The 20956-nt window shown below is 43.6% G+C and overlaps 1 protein-coding gene across 1 annotated transcript; it reads left to right on the top strand.

Moving 5' to 3' along the window:
• Positions 1–301: 301 nt before the first annotated feature.
• Positions 302–20173, top strand: ywhaba (tyrosine 3-monooxygenase/tryptophan 5-monooxygenase activation protein, beta polypeptide a). Its single transcript, XM_061069010.1, has 7 exons — positions 302–420; positions 6515–6675; positions 10464–10604; positions 14754–14877; positions 15258–15421; positions 15709–15804; positions 17352–20173. Exons 2-7 carry the CDS (start codon positions 6523–6525, stop codon positions 17406–17408), a joined length of 735 nt encoding a protein of 244 aa, XP_060924993.1. The 5' UTR covers positions 302–420; positions 6515–6522; the 3' UTR covers positions 17409–20173.
• The last annotated feature ends 783 nt before the right edge of the window (positions 20174–20956 follow it).

Below are 20956 nucleotides of genomic sequence, written 5' to 3'. Positions count from 1 at the left end.
TCACTATAATCAATTATTATATTACAATCATATTTTGAATCATTTATAATGTGTTGCTCGGATGAAACATGCGCAGTTGACGGATGATTCGTTTTAAAGTCAGAACCTTGTGAAGAAATAAAATCACAGTCAGCTGACACGAGGGTGAACTCATGGAGACAGTTGCCACGGAGACCGGCGCACGTCATCCTGCCGCGGTTGCCATGGCCCTCCTGACGTCAAAGCCCCTCGCAAGATGCTTAGGAAACCCCCTGGCACGGTCGCCATGGATACCGGCGGGGGGAGGGGTGCGGCTCGGAGGAAGCGGAAGTGTCAGAGCAGGCGGAAGTGGTAGTGCCCTGAAGACCCTGAGCAGCGAGCGGAGGACGGCTTGATACACTCGCATCTTCCAGAGACTTCGATCGGCTCCGAGCTCCAAATGTGAGTCCCCTCCACGACACTCGGTTCATGTCTGTTCCCCCGGCCGCGGGAGGGTTCCCCCGGGCAGGAGCAGCGGCCGCGGCGGGGGCCTCGTTCCCTGCCTCCGCGGCGGAAGGTGCCCATTGTGGCAGCGGGCTGGTGCGAGGACTCAAGGCCGAGCCCTGCGCCTCGATGGCGGAGAAACAAACCCCACGAAATAATAACCCCCGCCCGGTGCTCCGCGCTCGGTCTGCGGGCGAGTGCACCGCGGAGGGCCGCTCTCCGCCCGCGGAGGCCCGGCGCTCCGCTGCGTGCCGGGCCCGGTGGTGCCCGTGCTGGGTGCGGGGCAGCAGCGGACCCGAGCCGGGCCGTTTGACAGCTTAGCAGCGGCCGAGCCCCGGGCCGTGGCCGAGCGGCCGGGTCGTCTCCCCCGGTGCAGCCGAGCCGTCTCCCCGGTGCAGGTGCCTCCTCCCTGCGCATAACGGACTTCCAGCAGCCATGCGCCGGGGGCCATAACGGGACCTGCCTCTAGCGGCCCCACCTACCGCCTCGACGGCTCCGTCATGGCGGAGCGAGGCGACCTGTTAGCTCACACCCTCCCCGCTCCCCCTCCCTGGTGCCCGGGAGCCTGCCCGCTGATCCGGCTCCAGGTTTAATAATCGCGTCGGTTCATATCAGTCAGTTTTTTTAAATTTATGTGTTTTACTCCCCGGCCCTTTCGGCTCGTAGCGCATTGCATCGCCCGTCCCCCCCCCCGATCTGGGTCAGCTCCCGCTAGCTCCCGTTAGCCGCTAAGCTAGCCAGCCCGATGCTAAGCTAACCCGATGGAGCCAGCGGCCGTGCGGTGACGTTCGTGTAGCATGCTAAGCTAGCTGGCGCTAATCTAACTCTCCATTTTAAAATCCCGCAGGGGAATGCGACAGGAGGGCGTCGCTGCTCGCAGGCCCGAGGAGACCCGAGGAGGAGACCCGGGGCTCGGGTCTCCTCCCCGGGTCTCCTCGGGCCTTCGGGGGGGAGGACGGCTGCTCGGCGGGGCAGCGGGAGAAGCCTCACCGGAGACGGCTCGTTATTAAGCCGCTCGTCGCCCCCTCGTCTCCGCGGTGGAAGACGCCGCGGTCCATCTTTGTTTTATTCGCTGCGCATGAGCCCGGTCGTCTTTTCCCCGCAGCGACACCGCACCAGCCCCGCGTCGCTGCGGGGTTTCAGGCTCGCGTTCCGGGGGGATCGAGGCCGGGGTGGATCGATGTTTAGCCGATGTGCGGGTCACCTAACCCGGGTTCACTAATGCGGCCGGAACCGCGATGGCGTTGGGCTCGATGCTACATGCTAACGCGAGGATGCTAACATGAGACAGGTTCGACATTACGCGTTAGTGGAAATGACACGATGCCACGTGTAGACATCACGATTCAGCCTCTGAATCCACTCTATAGATCCGTCTCTGTGCTTCTATCTCTATAGACTTCATCTATCTGCCTGTAAGAGGCTTTACTGCTGCAGACTCACCTGAGGGAACCCAGCCAGGGCCCAAAGCAAAGGGGATTCTATTCCTAAAAATCATATTTCCATGTAGAAATGTGTGTAATGAACTCGAAACGACCAATAGATGAATTCACAATATGAAATAACAGAAATCTGTTGTCTAGCCCATCCACATTTACCAGGATCTCTAAATTCAGTCATTCTTTGGTGTTTCCGTTCAATATAAATCAGTGTCTTGACTGTTTGTTGATTTTAAGCATTAGCCCTCAATATTTATCCTTAAAAGGTAAAAAGCAAAAGTACTGCACACCCATAGCACCGAACATGCACTTAGTTAATTGTTTAATTGTGCATTTCTTGCATCTTTGTGGCTTTAATGTATTTTACTGCAGGTTGCTTTGGATCGAAGCACCTGCCCCACATTGTACATTTCTGGCACTAGTATCTTTACTCATATTTAAGCTGATTTGTGATAGAACGGTTCTACTGGGGGATAAAATCACCAAATAAAGAACAGAAATAGTCAGGCGCTTATTGAAATGGTTGCAATTATATAGTCTGATCAAGAAAATACCTCAAAGGTGATACCTTCTTAATTTCCAAAAATCAAAATATATGTATTATAACTTATTCCCCTGCTATATAATACATTTACTAATTAAGATATTAACAATAGTAGTAGAAGCAATAATACGTTAAGTTAATACCGAATAATAATTTAAAATCTTAAACAAGATGAACAATAAGTCAAAGTAACTTGTAAAATCGCATTTTTTTCCTTGACATGTTGCCTCAAGTATTAAATAAAGATTTTGAATTGGGATTTTCAAGTATGACGTTATCGTCTATTTGACTAATTATTGAAAATCGAAATCACATGATGTTGTACTATTCATGATTGCTGCTAAATTCATTCCCTCAAACAATCCAAAGTGAACATGTGGTATTGGCGATTTTCCGCAATTGAGGTATGCCAAACCATCATAATGTCGCCATGGCAACCACAACCCTGGTGAATTTGAGTGATCTCAGGTTTCTTCTCAATGAGCTTCCTGATAACGGAGGATGTGGCTTTCTGAATTCACAATGGTCACAAACACTAATGGCCTCACCATTTCCTTATTTGTGTAAACTAATGGAACTGCACTCAATATCAGCAGATAATTGATTTTCGGATTCAGCCCTTCAATCAGCCTTGGGAATGTGCCGTGCCAGTGCTCCCAGTTGAGAGGCCTGACCGTAAAGCGTGCACAAGAGGGGCAGGAGAATTCAACTTTGTGAATTACTAAGCTTTTGATTCTGTCCCCAAGCATCTTTTTTAATCAGTTGTTGTTGCTGCTGCTTCTTCACACAGATTCTTCATAAACAGAACAGTCTTCAAGTCAATAGTTATCATACCTTAGAAAATGCTTTTTAATTCAAGGGGACATGTAATAATAATAATGATGGTGATATCATTCTGCATTGTTTTTCTTATGGGCATTTGTTAGGAAGTAAACATCAAATATTTATTTGTATCGACTGATTTTTTTCCTCAAAACATGTTTCTTTTAGTTCAACCACTTAAAACACAAGATTTTATTTACCAGAAAAAACCTATATAGTCCTATCAGGGAAATTCTAATAGCTATAATCGGTATTATGAAATAACGTATAAATGTAAGTGATGAGATTTGAAGGATGCAGATGTATAAAAATGGTACAGAAAGTAGAGCTGTTTTTATTAATCCCCCCTCCTTGGATATTTTTCACCATTTCTTTTCTAATAATGAATTACTATTGTAATTGTGAGAATACATTTCAGTTGCTTGGGAAGTAGAAGTTTAATAAAGATCGCTTGCTTGTAGAATCAAGGTTTGACAAATGAGTAGATAAAATCAATATGACGCATACAAATTTTTCGCATTAGTTTAGATCACGATTTAGTACATTTTAATTTAGCCAACCCCCGTGTGACGGCAGGTTGGGCTTGGACCGATCATCAAGTAATCAATGATTATCAGCAGCTCACTAACCCTAACCAGCTGAAAAGACGAAAGGGTCTCATTTCTTAAATCTGCAGTTATATGATACTTAAATCTAATGGAAGAGATCATGAGCTTCAACCTTCGTATGTCTTATTGAATGATAATAAAGTATTAGTTGCCATAGACGCCTTGATGATGACTACAAGAACCAATCCCCCACAATTAGGCCCACCTGTATCCAAACACAGCATTAGACATGATGATGGAGATATTTCATATTAGAACAGGGATCAGGTTATTGAAAAGAATCAGCCTGAGCAGGAACACGGGGAATTCTCCCAGGCCTCGGATATCCTTTTAAAGAGCACAAAGATCAATCATTAAGAAACATGGCACAGCTGTAAATCTCCCAGTTGAAAGCTTGGTTTAAAAATACGAGTAGTGGTCGGAGGCGAAACGGGCTGCAGTAACGATGCAGATGGATTTAAAGGCAGAGGACGCTGTACACACTTGGTGACGGGGGCTGTAGCAGAGGAAGCTCTCTGTTGGAAGCGACTGCGTGAGAACTGCTTCAGAGTCTGCAGGAGAACACAGAGCAACGTTTCAAACGGATCAGAATGAAATGGAACGAATGGTGAAAAGTGGAGATTCTCTGTGAGCAAGTTAAACACCGCACCGGAGCTACAATGCTGAGTCATTCATTTGAAAATGATCCGATCAACTAACGTTAAGCATTTGATGGTTCCACCTTTACGAATATGAAAATCTGCAATTTGATTTTCCTTATCCTTGCGAACTGAACAATTGGGGGGTTTTTTTTGGACTGTCGGTGCGATTAAATATATTTTCACCTCAGGGTCCATGAAATTGCGAAGGGCCTTTTTTTTGCTTCTTTTCTGTTTTATTAGATCAATGTATTAATGTAGAAATGTGTCTCCTGTTATTAAATCATAAATAAAGTTGCAGCCCTACGCTGTTACTCATGTCTTGCTGCCGTGATGCTGCTCGTGAAAGTGAACACATGAACATCAGGGTCACACCGCAGAATTCCTCCAGTTAAAAATTAGAGATTTGTTTTCCAGCTAAATTGGAAGAGCACAAACAAAAGGCTGAATCCACTGCGACTGGTCATGGTTGATCTCAGTCTCATCAGGAGCTGAAGGCCTGAGGTGAAACATGTTCAGAAAGAAGAATCAAGATCAAGAGGGGGAAAAAGCAATGTGATATATTTTTTTGTCCTGTGAAACAGTACAGTAAAAAGCCCAGGAGGGATGTCTGTATCGACACCTCCTTTGGAATCGATGACTAACTGATCAATATTTTTCATGTCTCAGTAATTGATAGATATTTGCTGTACACTGTTTTTTACAGTCCTCCTTATTCCTGACTTGGTTTCCTCATTGATTTTCTGTCGACCACTTTAATGGTTGTTGTATTAGCGCCAACCTCAGTGTCGGTGGAAACTCACTGTTAAATAACTGACTGGATTAACCCTCTGACTGGAGGCCGCGTTCGATCAAACACTTTTGAGTTAAATCTAATAGGGCTGTCATCTTTTTTCAAAAGAGCTCACAGATCTGTCGTCGAAGAATAAGACAGTTTTAAGTTACGAAGTCGACAAACTGCTTTATTTTTGTTCCTTGCGTTGCCATCTGCGGTATCGCAACATCTCCACGACCTTCTACTCAGATGGTTTAGTGTCGTGATCGTCTGATCTGTAAATCCTCGGCAAATTACGAATATAAAAGTGACGGCACTGAAATCTGAAATAACATTCCCTGCAAATGACATTTAGAATCTTTGACTCGACCACACGAGTCTATGACATGGTGACACTGTTCTGTTGTATTCCTCATAGCTTACACCTCTTTTGGTCATGTAGGGAATCATCAGTCTGCTCCCACATGGCGGTCGGGGGTCAGGTAAGCTTCAAATTGATGAACATGGTGATGTTTGGGATTCTCTGGTGGAAGGGTGACTTGCTAACACACCCAGAACGGAAACCTTCTAACGGTGAAGCTGGTTTAGACACATTTTACTTTAAGCGTTACAGTAGGGAAACTCATTCAGCAGCTGTTTAAATATAGAAATAAGATAAGTACACGTTATTCACATGAATTGAATGTATAAATGTTGATGCTTTGAACCGGTCGGAGTGCTTTGTGGAGGCTTTACAGAGTGATGTGTAGATAAGGAAGAGATGTAGATGAGGCTGTGGCCTACTTAGACCTACAGATTCATCTGGAGAGCAGGGAGCCCCGGGGGATGAAATAACTGGGAGCAGCCATTTCACTGGACGCAAAAAAGATTTTTGACATTTTGTGAAGCACTGTCGTATCATTGCTGTTTTTATAATGTTCTATTAGGATCAATTCAGTTCATTTAGCTTCTGCCAAACCAGTGCTGCATGTTTCAGCCTCTCCGGAATGACACGGTATCTATCTCACGGGGTTGGCTGTCCTTTCTTGTCGTGTATTTCCCTTTCTTGAGCATGCTGCACCTATCAAATGGGCACACGGATCTCACACTTCAACGTTTCTCACGTGTATTCTAACCATCGTCATCGCTGCTCTCGACTCTTTCCAAATCTCTTGTTTTTTGTTTTTCTGCCCGTCCCAGCTGGTAGATGTTAACTCTTCCTCTCCCCTGTTCCTTTTCCCTTCCAGCCTAAAAGATGGATAAGAACGACCTGGTGCAGAAAGCCAAGCTGGCAGAGCAGGCCGAGCGCTACGACGACATGGCGGCTGCCATGAAGGCCGTGACGGAGCAGGGCCTGGAGCTCAGCAACGAGGAGCGCAACCTGCTCTCCGTCGCCTACAAGAACGTTGTAAGGAATCTTTTAAATGGCTCAAACCCCCACCCACCACATCCACCACCACAAATCTGTCAGGGTGCAACTATAGTCGGCTAATGAAAAACCAGTGGAAGGATTCTTTGGAGTAAGACAAAGCTAACGCATAATTAAGTCGTCATAAAGATGAGGGGAGTTGTAGGAACTCTTTAGGTTCACATCAAAATAACACAAACCTCAGTTTCCCACAGACCTCGATTTATTTTCAGTTGGATGTCACGAAGCAAAACAATCTTTACAGGCGGCAAGAACCCAAAGTGAATTAATGACGAACACATGGATTAAAGTTTTCCGTCGCTATGACGGATTTCCGTCAACTCCGCTCGCATAAGGCGTAAAAAGCCGAGTATAAATCGGCCTTCCGGAGTCGCATTTCCGGTTTCATACCCGGAAACTGCGGAAACCACGGAAGATTTAGAAGAACGAATATAGACCAAACTGGAAGAGCACTTGGCAGAAAAGATCCGAAACTATGAACACTAGTAGAACCCGTCACTGACCGGCGGATTTGTCCGCCAGAAAAAGGCTCTGAGGAGCCGCCGTGGCGATGTCAATAAACGTGTGCCACACACGAAGAAGAGCCGACTTCAACAAAAAACATTACTCCGCCTAGTGGACTGGCGGTGAACTGCATGGCAACACGCGCCACTGTAGGGGAACTATAAACCAAAACGAGTCCGTAGAAGCTGCGTGCGTGCGTGCGTAAAAAACGACTATAAATCGGCCTTAAAAATGAGATCGATGCAGATCCGAAGAGAAAAAAAAATAGGGGGGGGGGCTGTAACACTGATATGATTTGCAATAACTTCACCAATCAGCTGTGATTTTTTTTTTAACCTTTTGTTTGTGAACCATGCCTTGCGTCTTTCTCATGTTTGAATGGATAAGTTGACGCGGCATTTAAAAAAAAAATCCATGCGTTGGCATATAATTGTTCTTGAAAGCATTGTGGAAATAAATGCTTGCTCTGACAACTTGTGCAGACGTTTTGTCATTTATAGCCCATTAACACGAATGGTGAAGTCTTGCAAAAAAATATTGGTTTTATGCCCTAGCTTTAAACTAGTAAGTGATACTGGACCACGTGAAGTTCAAATATCGAGGCGGTAAGCAGCCACGACCCAAAGTGAGTGCCGATTTTTTTTTTTTTTCAGTCAGATGATTTTTTTTTTTGCTTTAATCCCTGCGAACACAATCCCTCACAAGGTCGAGTCCCAGACGACTTGACAACCAACTTCAGTAAAGACTTGAAATGACTGGAGTTTGTTTAACAGGCTCCGGATGAAGTGAAGAGACTTAATTCAGAATCAAGTTCATGTCACTTAGTCAAAACTAGAACCAGACCCATTTTAGGGGCAAGTGTTTGTCAATTATATTTTGCCTATAAAACAAGTGTGAAAGCTGTCAAAGATATAAAAACATAACTGCGGTACTTAACTCCCAATTTGCGCTTCACACACAGCCCACTGAATTTCTATTGTGATTCAACTGTGTGTGAGTGTGTGTTTAATTGCCCAACATTGTGCCCCTATACCCTGTCACACCCACAACACAACACCTGTGGTGCATTTCGAGGAAATGATTTCACACCTGTGATGTTTCAACATTAACTGTGGGAGCCTGAGGAAATAAGAGTTGATGTCCAGGGCTGCAACGCTGGACTCAGCTTCACAGTTTATCTCGTCTTGGCCCAACATTCATTAAAGTTTAATTTTGAAAGGAAGAGTTATACTCCTCAGTATTAGTGCAATTACGGCCCTCTGCTCCCCTGCTGTTGGATATTTATATAATTTAATGTGACAGTAAAAACGTTAGCTCCTCTTATAATGAGGAGGCGTTCTCTTAATGGTCTTAAACTATTTTCCTGTTTTTATTATCCATGACGATTTCATAGTCTAACTTTGAAGCACAAATTATGTAAGATCAGCCTCAGGTTTTCCAGAACTGCGGCTCTGTCAGTCATCAAGGTTTCCTCTTTTTTTTTATTTAAGCTGGCTAGCATTAAGTAGCAGTCTGTCCTCCTGGTGTTGCATGTTTTAATATGACCTGTAACCCAACAAGGAGAAGAGTGAGTCACTCGCTCGCTGTGTTTGGAGACGGGACATAAGAACGTGCACGTAAGCTGCACTTGTCTCTCATAATCTGACAGCAGATCTTCATGCACAGTCACATGTTCCAACGCTGCCGGCGGCAAAATGGATTTGGATTTGATTTCATAAAGGCGCCAAGACTTTAGTTGATAGTTCATCTTGTTTAAAACACAAGATACGTCTGCTGGAAGCCCCTGCTGTCCTATCTGCACCATCTATTACACAAACAACAACTGGGGTCTTGTTACGAGGGTGTTCTTCTGAAGATGGAGAGAACGTCAGGAAACTCTGAATGTCTTGTATTGCACACGTCCTTGAACGTCATCCCGGCAAGTGTACATGGCGCCCGACGTATTGGCCAAGGAATCAGATCTGTATGACCTGCTGACCAATGCAAAGGAAGGGTCAAATATTCCAAACACGCAGAACAGCTTAAAGAAATTCCTCAAGCAATCCATCAAGACATCAGTGGAATTCAAATTCTGAAACGTGCTGCATTCCGCACTGCAACAGGCAGATGGGATCTCCTCATGGTACATGGTGACTGATGACCAGAACCACAGAGTTACACAGATCACGTTGCTCCTTAAGATAGTCAGTGATGCTACTGATGTCTCACCCTCCCATTGCATCACTTTCGATGCTATGCTTCTTCAAGGCCCAAAAGTAGAGGAAGTAGAGAAGACGTGTAGCGAAGGTTTGGACTTGACCCTTTGGCCACTCTCGGAAGAGTCAAACTTTAGTTTTTGGGACACGCTCCAGCAGGTGAGCTAGAAGGAAACCTGTGTGGCCCACTTTCCAAAAACCAGATTGCAAAGTGCGTCACGGCCATAAAAAAGGAAACATTCAGAGAACAAGTTTACTGAGGTCAACAAATAAGAGGATTAATTAAATGCTTAACAATAAAACAATAATAGACAAGACATCCACCCACAAGATGTGCTTTGACCTGATCCCATCTGCTGCAGAGGATGAGCTACAACCGGCCAAAAACCAAAGCTCAGACTGGGAAGACTGGGAAGACGCTGCATGATACCACACCAGAATAACACCCAAACCCAGACAGTGTGCTTCAATGATGGAGATTCAACAGTCAGCGCAAAGAGTTGTTCACCTGTTTATTCAAAGTTCAGTGAAGCTCGTCTTAATGTTATCGCTGTTACAGAGAGCTCGTTCACTGACGCTTTTCTAAATTGAATTTTATCTTGTGTTCAAATTGCACCTAGTTCGACACTTACCTTCCATGAACCTTGAACTATACACGTGACAAATGTGGAGATAAGATAAACGGTCCTCGAGATATTCAAACCACAGACAAACAGACCTGGAGTTATTAGCTTATGCAAGTTTATTTATATAATTCATTTTTAGGAATTGCCTTGAGGCAGCAGCTGTTCATTTTATTCCGGGATATTGTGATATTATATAATCTTCTACCACCTGTATAAAAGAACCCTGTTTGAGTGGGTGGACTGGTCACACAACTGAACAGTCAAGACAGGAGAAGGGTTAAGGAAACAGTCCTGTGCAGGACTAGTGAAATAAACGCTGAATATTTATTTTTAATCATAATTACGTCATATTCAGTATTGGTTCTGCTGTTTATCCTCCAGGGCAAATAAGATGTTTCTTCGTCTTGGGTTGATGGTTTCCTGGTTGTGTGTTTTTTTCCAGGTGGGGGCCCGTCGTTCATCCTGGCGCGTCATCTCCAGCATCGAGCAGAAGACGGAGGGGAACGAGAAGAAACAGGTCATGGCCCGTGATTACCGCGAGAAGATCGAGTTAGAACTCCAAGAAATCTGCCACGACGTGCTGGTAAGGAGTGGGATGGTGGAGGGCGGGTGATGGGTGGGTGAAGAGGGAGGAGGAGGAGGGTTGAGTGTCAAGAGGGAGCAGTGGAGGAGGAGGAGAGAGTGGAGGATCCCTCTCGGCTGAGGGAAGAACAGCGGTCACATGATGTCACTCGTGGAGACGGTGATAATGTTGCTGGCAGCTGTTCAGTCGTCAAACAAAGCTTTCATTTTCTTCCCAGTTTTTTTTCGCCTTGCTCACACACTTCAGCATCTCGGCTTCACGTTTTTATTTACTCTTTGCAGAAGGAAAAAAAGGCTGCACTGCATCAAGTCCTGAGAAACCCTCCACAGTGTGTGTGTGTAGGGAGGAGTTGCTGGGTTGTGTGTGTGTGTGTGTGTGTGTGTTTAGATACAAAAACCCAAGAATTGAGAATTTGAACATGAAAACCTTTTATTACCCTTTTATGACTGTTTTTGTAGTGGCTTCGTCACCTGAGGCCTGAGCAGGTGTTCACACTGAAAATAGCTTTGCATTAAAAGTAAAAGAAATAAAGGGGATGTATTGTTGTGGGCATGTTGCTGCAGACACGATTGAAGAATGTTTAATCCCCTTTACCTCTGCATGAGGGTTTCATTTGTTGGTATTTGGGATAGAATGTGATCATAAAATATAGGACAAATATGTGTATATATAACAACTAGCAGTTGTTTATTGGAAGAATCAGAGTCAAGAGATACTCAACCCTCCTTGTGGCCAGATGATGGATTGAATTAGTTCTTAGGGGAAACACAGGGAAAAACTTGCCAAAAAAGCCCTCAACATCTTTTAATGTAGACGACTATAAATGCAATGCTCGGCAATCCCTTATCTTAACTGATGATTTGGACATTTCTTTATTGATCCAGCATGAGAATTTGTTGCCTATGCTTCACACAGGTAAGTGCACAGCGTCCACTGCTGCTGACAGTTGAAGCACTTTCCTTCACTTCTCTTGTGCATCTTTAAGAAGAACACATGTTGTTCGTGGTCAGTCTCTCGAGCTGAGAGCAGAAGCAGAGCTCTGTTACTCTGCCTGACCGTAATCTGACCTGAAGCCAGACTCTTTCTCTATTTGCAGTTTTAAAACACATTTGGCCTTGAATATGATTCAGGCCTCATGAACAACCCTCTACATTCTCAGGTCCTGAGTAGGTTAGAACAGAAATTGCTCAAGGTCAAAGCAGACTCTGATTTTGAGCGCCTGAGCTGACTTCTAATAATATCGTCAAGGTCAAACTGGAATCCTCTGCAGTGATGTGGTGCGGTAGAACTGAAGTGAGGGAAGGACTGGTGGAGACATGCGGTACTTAGAGCAGTAGGAAGGTGCCGACTGGAAAGCATCACAGGACGGAGAACCTGTTTGTGACCTTGAACAAAAACAAATGGCAGACAAGGTCGCAGGAGAGTTACTAGTTTACCTTAAACCGCTGGTGTTCATGGAAAGAAATGCATAAAAAGAAAAGACAATTTTGATCAGATAGTGTATTATATTATTCCACATTTAATCAAAAAAGGTATATTGGCTTTTAAATAAGCAATGGGAAACGTATGAATAAACCACGATTATTTACCAATAGTTGTCACATTTAGATAATGAACTGGTCAGTTGGAAGCTAAGTCCAGCACACGACTCTGTTGCTGAGCGTATTAGCAGCTGCATTCTTCAGGCTGCCTACTTTGTCATGCTGTGTTGGCCACTGCAATCGTTGAAGGAATGAGGACAGGTCAGTATAGAAGCATGTTTGATGGTATGGATAGATGAGAACTCTTCAATTTGGGTGTGGGAACATCCTAGTTGGTCTCAAGTTAAAGTTGAGTCGGCTAGGATCTCAAAACAAATAGTATTTCCATTTTTGCAAAACACTACAGAATAAGCCAACATGTCATGGCACCAGACGTCAAATACAACGTGATGACCACGTCATTAACGGTGTGGAAATACCTCTTACTGGTTCCCACTGTTTTCAGTTAGGTTTTTTCTTTTGTTTTGAGTAAATCAACTTTCTTTAAAAGACTAAGCCTAGGTCACGTGTAGACTTTGCTTAATTTGAATTACACAAAAGTAAAAAAATCATTTCGAAGCCTTTAATCTAAATAATTGAAATGAAATTTGTCTTCACACCAAGTTGTGATTAAAGCTGTCGACATTAGTGTTTGGAAACAAAGAATTAACGTTGTCAAGGTCAACGGGTCAACTGGTGCTTTATCATCAGCCAAGTTTTATGAGCAGAACGAACTGATGACTCGGTCGTAAACTCTATCGTGGGGATTTCAGTCTGGTTTACATTCAGATTTCTACATGACAAACCCGGGCCTGAAGTCTGACGGGAGTCAGCAGATTAACACAGACCTCTCAGTGGCTGAAGGATCTGAATGTAACCACTGGAACAAAGCTGGTCTCAGTGAGGAGATGCTCTGGGGGAAAGTCGGCCTGATCACATGTTCTGGGTGAAGCTTCCCTTAAACGATCAGATGAGTACATCAGCAGACGGAATAAGAACACGTGCTGTGAGATGCTGACACCCCCCCCCATCAGCAAACTGCACTCGTTTCCTTCTGCTATGAACAAATATAGAAGGACACTTTGATCAGGTGACTCAGTACAATGAGGGTATATAACTATTCATACTCTTTTCTTTCATATCCACATACAGTTAACTTTGTTTCAACATTATTATACCATACACTTGTAGGCAAACATGTAACATAGATTCAGCAAAAGGTTTAAATAGTTTTGTGCCAGTTCCTTCTTGAGATGTATTGATAAATTCAACCTCATCCTGGAAGGATCTTGTCCTCCCGCCTCTCACTCGGCAAAAGAAGAATTTTGGATTCGTCCCATTTTACTGCTGAGCTGGAGCTCTGCCGTGGCTGGTTCCAGACATGTTTCAGGATATCTGAAGTCAGCTGGCACATATCACAGAGAAAGATGGTCCTAAATGTTGCAGTTATACGAAAATATGAATCTTCATGCTCAAATGGAACGGGCACCAATGCCTTACATTGAATTGGGAGGATGTACCCAACAGCAAGCCAACAGTTTCACCTCAGTTTGTCAAATATGTATTGACGATAGATTCTTAGTTTAATTTCCACGGCTAAAACAATACGAATTACATGAAGCCGAGCTTGAGCCAAGACTGTCGGAAGTCATCTAATAGTAAAAATCAGAATCATGAGAATCAAATTGATGTAATTTCTCTCCTCACGCTCGCTGGCACGCTGCTGCTTCATTGCCTCTTACTGCTCTAAAAAAAAAAAAAAAAAAGTCCCTGCTATTCCATTTGTTTGCCTTTTAGCAGTCGACTGAGGAGCTGCCACCATGTCTCCCACTCGCTGCTCCCCCCCTCTCCTCTCGCTGCCTCCCTCCCTCTCCTCTCGCTGCCTCCTCCTGTTCCTCGTCCTGCTCTGTGCAGTCTCCATTTCTGCAAACCGTTTCCAAAAATATCTTCTAAGGCACAAGCGATATCAAATGACTGGACTCCCTTACACCAGTTCTTCCCTGAGGGTAACCCATAGCGACGTGACAAATTACTTCTATTTGTTAACTGGTCATCCACTCGGTTGTCCCTTGACTGTAGTCCACACATTTATGAACTTGGAAGAACGTTCGCTACTTCCTGAAATCTGCTTCAAGGAAAAGACGTGGCATATTTGTATTTCCACCTCTTTTGATTCCCTTTCTCCCCACTTTTCTACCTGTCAGATCCCCGAGGTTCTTCCATGGCCTCTTAGACTATACAGCTAAAATAATACACAGTGTTAAATTCAATATTAAAACCTCGGTCAGCCATTTAACACAATTAATCATAAAATAGATCAAATAAATGATTATACTCTGTCGGGGTAAACAGAAGGTTCCTCCTGTTCTTGATTCATGTGATTCATGAGTTACCTTTTAGACACTGGACACTGCAAATCCTCCATATTTTATAAAGTCCATAGAAATTCAGGAGAATTCGATGTGTGATCACAGCAGCTGGATTCAACCTCTCCAGTTGATGGTGTTTCATTTCACGAAAGGCTGCAGTGCAGATACAAGGATTAGTGAAACCATCTGTAATCTAGTTGTCCTTCAACGTCCTCAGGACACAATGCTTACAAGCCCTTCTTCTCCTCTCTCTGTTTCAGAATCTGCTCGACAAATTCCTCATAGCCAACGCAACTCAGGCAGAGAGCAAGGTGTTCTACCTCAAAATGAAAGGAGACTACTTCAGATACCTGTCCGAGGTGGCCTCTGGGGACTCAAAGAAGGGTGAGTGTCACTCAGAGACACGATGTCCTCACTGTTCTTTCACTTTCAGGTTGTCAGGGTAAGAAGTGGAGTATTAGCAAATCAGGAGCAAGTATATAAAGTGACTGTATTTAACAATCATTGAGGATACTTGGTTGAAGTTGAGCTGCAGTGCAGAGACTCACGTTAACGACCAGTTGGACCCAGTGATGTTGACTCAGGAGCTTGACCCCAGTTAAACGGAAGATTTACCGTTTTTATTGCCTCCTTTTATATATAATGTTCATGTTAAATTGTCTCCTGCTGACATGACAACCTGTAGCAGCCATCACCAGTGGTAGAGGTGAAATGCAGGACGTGTGGAGTCAATGCGTGACCACTGGTTCCTTGTGTTGGTGCAGATACGGTCGAGAACTCTCAGCAGGCCTACCAGAACGCCTTCGACATCAGCAAGAAGGACATGCAGCCGACGCACCCCATCCGGCTCGGCCTGGCCCTCAACTTCTCCGTCTTCTACTATGAAATCCTCAACTCTCCCGAGCAGGCCTGCGCTCTGGCCAAGCAGGTGGGTGCACGCCACGGTTTATCAGACGGGCTGGTGACCACTCTGCAGATCACTCCACCAGTTAGCATCAAGATGGAGTCGTGTATGTCCTGCCTGCTGCTGAGCTCCGGCTTGTGACACACCCAAAGTCCTCAGGCGTCTGACGGACGTATTCCCAACACGGTCGGCCGCTGAACGACTGAGATTTTAAAACGTCCCAGTTGTCGATGCCAAGGTTTCTGCAGAGTCATCGTGTCTTCGGTGTAAATCCATTTTCTGACAGATTCAGTGACACTCTCCTCCCGCAGGCTTTCGACGAGGCGATCGCCGAGCTCGACACCTTGAACGAGGACTCGTACAAAGACAGCACGCTGATCATGCAGCTACTAAGGGACAACCTCACTGTGAGTACTGTCACCTCAGCTTGTGTTTGTTCTTTCTTTATTCATCGACTCAACAAAGTCTTAAGAATCATTACCCAGAGAACGTGTATGGATATTACAGTTTCACTTCCTGATGTTCAGCATCGGCCTCAAACCTCCATGGTGGTCAGGCTGTGGTATAAATATAACCCGTTACTAGTGATGACTCAAACACATGCACCCGACTGACAGGACCGGACGTGTTTAGCAGGAAACACTGTTCAGTGAACGTTAGGTTTTCTCAGCAGCCACAGAAACGTCCAGTAGTTCAGACAAGTTCAATATTTGTCATCTTTATCTTTTGGTTGACGGAGCTGAAGCAGGTTCCACACCCAGTTTAAAAAAATCCTTAGTCATTACTGATACTACTACTACTACTACTACTACTACTTCTACTACTACTAGTACTACTACTACTTCTACTACTACTACTTCTACTACTACTACTACTTCTACTACTTCTACTACTTCTACTACTACTTCTACTACTTCTACTTCTACTACTACTACTTCTACTACTACTAGTACTACTACTACTTCTACTACTACTACTTCTACTACTACTACTACTTCTACTACTTCTACTACTTCTACTACTACTTCTACTACTTCTACTTCTACTACTACTACTTCTACTACTACTTCTACTACTACTACTACTTCTACTACTACTACTTCTACTTCTACTACTACTTCTACTACTTCTACTACTACTTCTACTACTTCTACTACTTCTACTTCTACTACTTCTACTACTTCTACTACTACTACTTGTACTACTTCTACTTCTACTACTACTTCTACTACTACTTCTAGTACTACTTCTACTACTACTACTACTACTACTACTTCTACTACTTCTACTACTACTACTTCTAATTCTACTACTACTACTTCTACTACTTCTTCTACTACTTCTACTACTACTACTACTACTTCTACTACTACTTCTTCTTCTACTACTACTACTACTTCTATTACTTCTACTACTACTTCTACTACTTCTACTTCTACTACTACTACTACAACTATTTGAATACAAAAACTTTTACAGCTTTTTTTTTTTTTTTTTTTAGAACTTTATTGAAGAGAAACACAAACATTCCTTGACAACATCACAAATTATATATGACAGACAGATTAGTGAAAAATAATAAATAAGTTACAGCTTTTCTACTCAACATATTAATCTCATTTCTTTTCTTTTTGAAAAGCTGCCGTAGCTCGACTGTATTTACACGACAAACAAATCAGACTGTACAGGATTATTTTCATGACTTAATAACAGAACTGTTTTGCTGCAGTGGATGAATTGAATAGTTGTGCTGTAGCGAGTGTCTTCGTCAGCAGAGACGTATGTGGATCGAAATAAAACAAGATGCGATGACTATGAATTCACTGGCTGGTGTTCCTCTAACGCTTATGAAATGAAGAGTAAATGAAACGTAACAGATTTAATGAGCCGTCACCTCTGCGACAGAATGACTGATCAATCTCTCTCTCTCTCTCTTCCCCCCCTCCCTCTGCAGCTGTGGACATCGGAAAACCAGGGAGACGAGGGCGAGACCGGCGACGGAGAGAACTAGAGCGCACTTCACTGTTAACCCATCCCCACTCTCTTCCTCTTCCTTTTATCTCTCTTCCTCTTTCTTCTCTTCTTCCTCTCTTCGTACACATAAACAGCCCATTCATTCCCTCGTCCCACTCGTCCAAGCCTCCCGACTTCCCTTCTGTATAACCAACAGCATGAATAGTACCTGACCTTCACGGATCAAATTAAAGATAAAAGCAAAGGAGGGGGGGGGTTGAAAAACGACAGAAGCTTCCCCGTCACCCCCCGAGATCCTTCATCCCTCCTCCCTCCCTCCAGCCTCTCTCTCCCCCCCCCCCTCACCATGGCACTCCAAGGCCGGCCAGCAGGCGGCTCGTCCTATAGCACGCAGGGAGGGTTTTTATCCACAACCACAAATTCAATTAATGTTTCTAAAGTCCACGAAGCCCCATTTTGATTCCTCCTCCATTCCTTCCACTCTTCCTCGCTCCTCTTCCCTCCTTCCTAACACCTTGGTATGTTCTCTCACCCTCCCTCCCTCCCCTCCCCTCCCCTCTCTAGCGAGTTAATGCATTTATATAGTTGTCCATCCCTTTTTCTTTTTGGCTATTCTTAGTGTACTGGCTTAACGGCCGGTTTTATTCCACATTACGAAAACGAAAAAAAAGGTTATTAAACTGTCCGTTTATTTTCAACAAACACTGTGATGCTTAGTTTTTCCTCCACCAGATTTAACGGTCAAATTTGATATTGAGCTGGGATTGATCGGGGGGGGGGTGTCTGATCAGCAGTGCCATTCTGCTGAGGTTTATACAGAAGGGTCCTCCTACACAAGGCTGTATTGTGACACTGACAAACCTAAAAACCAACGTGTTCCACCTGCTGTGTAACCGAACACTCGCTGTTTTTCACTTTTAATTTCCTCTCTAACCGGGACCGGGGTTTTGTTCCAAGACACTCTGCATGTTTCCAGTTTGGAGCTAAAAAAAAAAAAATACACGGAAAAAGATTCGGAAAATGATTAAATTTAAAAACATTCCATTTCAATGTACGAGAAGATTTTAGACGTTGTTCAAAACAAATGGGACCTGCCTGCTTCCTGGGATCCGCCTCCTGTCCAGGTGCTGTTGAACGTCTGTCCGTCCCTGAAGTTAGTTCCTTAAACACGTTCATTTCCCCCTGCGGTTGCTTTTGTTTCTCTTTTTATGTGTGTGTGCGTTTGTGTGTGTTGGACAAATCAAACCCTTTGTTCTGTTATTTTGAAAACTGTAAAATTGTAAAACATTTTTAGAGCTTAACTGTAAATCTGTCTTTTTAGAAAAACAGAACGGTTCTGTCGATATTGTTCGTTGACACCTGCTTGTAAAGAAACCTTGAAGCCGTTTCAGTCAGATACTGTTGATATTGAGCAGATCGTATTTTTTTTTTTTGGTACTCTCTCATCTCCCTCTGATTTCACGTCAGTTCTACACGTCCAGAATATTTCCACTCGCTGTTGAACGGTGTGATCTGCCAATAAGAATGCATGCTTCCATGTATCACCATATAAATCTACCACACGCATCGAGTGGGGAGTTGGTGACACGTAACCTCGCTGCTGCCTCGGTTCCAACGTGTGAGGATTAGCTGATTGGTTTCAAAAACCAGTTGATCTCAAGGTTCATTGAGCAGCTGGTTTTTAATTTGATAAGAACTCGAGGAAGCGGCGAGTCTCGGTGTCCAGTTCAAGTCCACAACAGGAACGTGCGTTGAAGAAGCCAAATCTGCTGGCAGCCGATCAACCAATCATCTGTTTGTGGAAGTGGGAACCTGTAGTGGGATCACGTTTTTTTTTTTTGTTACGTTTTTTCAGGCTGGAGTTTGTCAAAATCGCGTGTGTCGGTTTGAAGGCGTCCTTCGGATTCTCTCGTAGAAAAGAGGAAACCCTCAGCAGCTCCTAGTTTATAACAACAAATATAAACAACTGTATCATCTGCAAATGAAAATCACGCACGTGGTTGATCTCGTTGAAACGTCCGCGTCCTGCCGGCAGCACTTGTTCGGAGGAAACCGAATCCAACACAAGACCCGGAGAAGAGTTGGCAGGTGTCAGTCGATCGGAAACTCAAATAGTGAAACAATCAGTGTCACAATAACCTTGTCATTAACCATCTCCACATTCCACTCTGTAGGTGTAGAAAAGTCATGTCTCAATGTTTCTTTTCTTTCGCTGGGGACACAAATGTTTTCATGCACTGAGATTTAAAAGTCAAAGAAAAAAAAAAAAAAAACGATAACTCCTCCCCCTGCCGCTCTTTTTCTCGATAGCTGAACGAACAGGAAGTTATTCTTCGCTTTATAAGGAAAAAAATGATCCCATGCAGTAGTGAATGTGGCACCGAGCCTGTCTGTATATCTGGTATCTCAAATCTTTTTTGTTTTTACTGACCAGTATTCTGCTTAAAATAAAAATTTTAAAAAAAAAACAACACCCACCCCCCCCCCTCCTCCCCAAAAAAAAACCAACAAAAAAAAAAGTTTGCTTCTGTGACGGTTTTATTGCTTAGCGCGCACGTGGTTGTGAAAATTTAGACTTTAGCTTAAGGACGCCGATTTAAAAATAAGAAAACGACAAAAAAGAAAAAACCCTCGACACCTCCCCCCCCCTCCCCTCCCCCCCGCCCTGGTTATTGACGTAATACTAGATTTGTGTATGTCTTTTAAAAAAAATTCCAACTCTAGTTTCACCTTACATGTTATAAACAGGACAAAAATGTAAAAGACAATTTAAAGTGAAATAAAGGTTTTATCAGTTCTGAATCCGCCCTGTTCTGTTCATTATCACCAGGAGGATTTTAATGACGCATGTGTCTCTCTTGACTCTTGAGTTTCCTGAGGATTCGTGGTGATTGCAGAAGATTTAAAGAGCTGGAAGAACAAAACACTTCTGAGGTGTTTTTATTTTTTAAAGCTTTGGGGGATTTTTCCTGCGACAGTTTGGTTTCATGCAAATATTCAGCGGAGAAACGAGAAGATCTCGGATTCGGGTTTCAAATCGTTTTTATGCAAATGTTCATTCTCAGCTGCTGCGTGTTCGGGATTAATCAGAAGATGAGCTGGAGATTAACTGACTCAAACTGGTGTTGGGAACTGGGTGACTCCTGAGTTTTACTACACATGCATACACACCTTTCTGAGGTTATTAAGAATTTAGGATTTATTTCATCCGTCAAACAACTTCTTGATAGTTAAAGACGTTAAATCCTTCTCCTTCCCCCATTTTAATGAATTTAAAATTCGTGCAGAACAAAAAAAATTTTGCTGGTAAGGCTAGATGTTACAAAACAGTTTCTTCACAGCGGTAAAGTAAAAGTCGGAGCATCAATTTGTTCAGACATGGCGAATAACTCTTGAGGTAAATGATCGCTTGAAACCATCAGATTTCTGAAAAGAGATTTTAACAATTCACAAACCAAGTCATGAAATGAACATTAACATCTTATTTGCTTCGTTTGTCACATGATTTTTGTAATCAAGGTCTTTTCGGGGTTTCCCACCGTCTTACAAATTGAAAAATCAAAAATGTATCTTTGAAAAGTCTTA

The sequence above is a fragment of the Limanda limanda genome, chromosome 4 (assembly GCF_963576545.1).
Source record: "Limanda limanda chromosome 4, fLimLim1.1, whole genome shotgun sequence".
Lineage (NCBI taxonomy): Eukaryota > Metazoa > Chordata > Actinopteri > Pleuronectiformes > Pleuronectidae > Limanda > Limanda limanda.
The sequence above is the reverse complement of the archived record's forward strand: the minus strand, read 5'-3'. Positions and strand labels throughout refer to the sequence as shown.

Coding starts and splice junctions, on each gene's coding strand:
- ywhaba (XM_061069010.1), top strand. CDS start 6,523: ATGGATAAGAACGACCTGGTGCAGAAAGCCAAGCTGGCAGAGCAGGCC. Junction 6,676..10,463: donor CCGTCGCCTACAAGAACGTT/GTAAGGAATCTT, acceptor GTTTTTTTCCAG/GTGGGGGCCCGTCGTTCATC. Junction 15,805..17,351: donor TACTAAGGGACAACCTCACT/GTGAGTACTGTC, acceptor CTCCCTCTGCAG/CTGTGGACATCGGAAAACCA.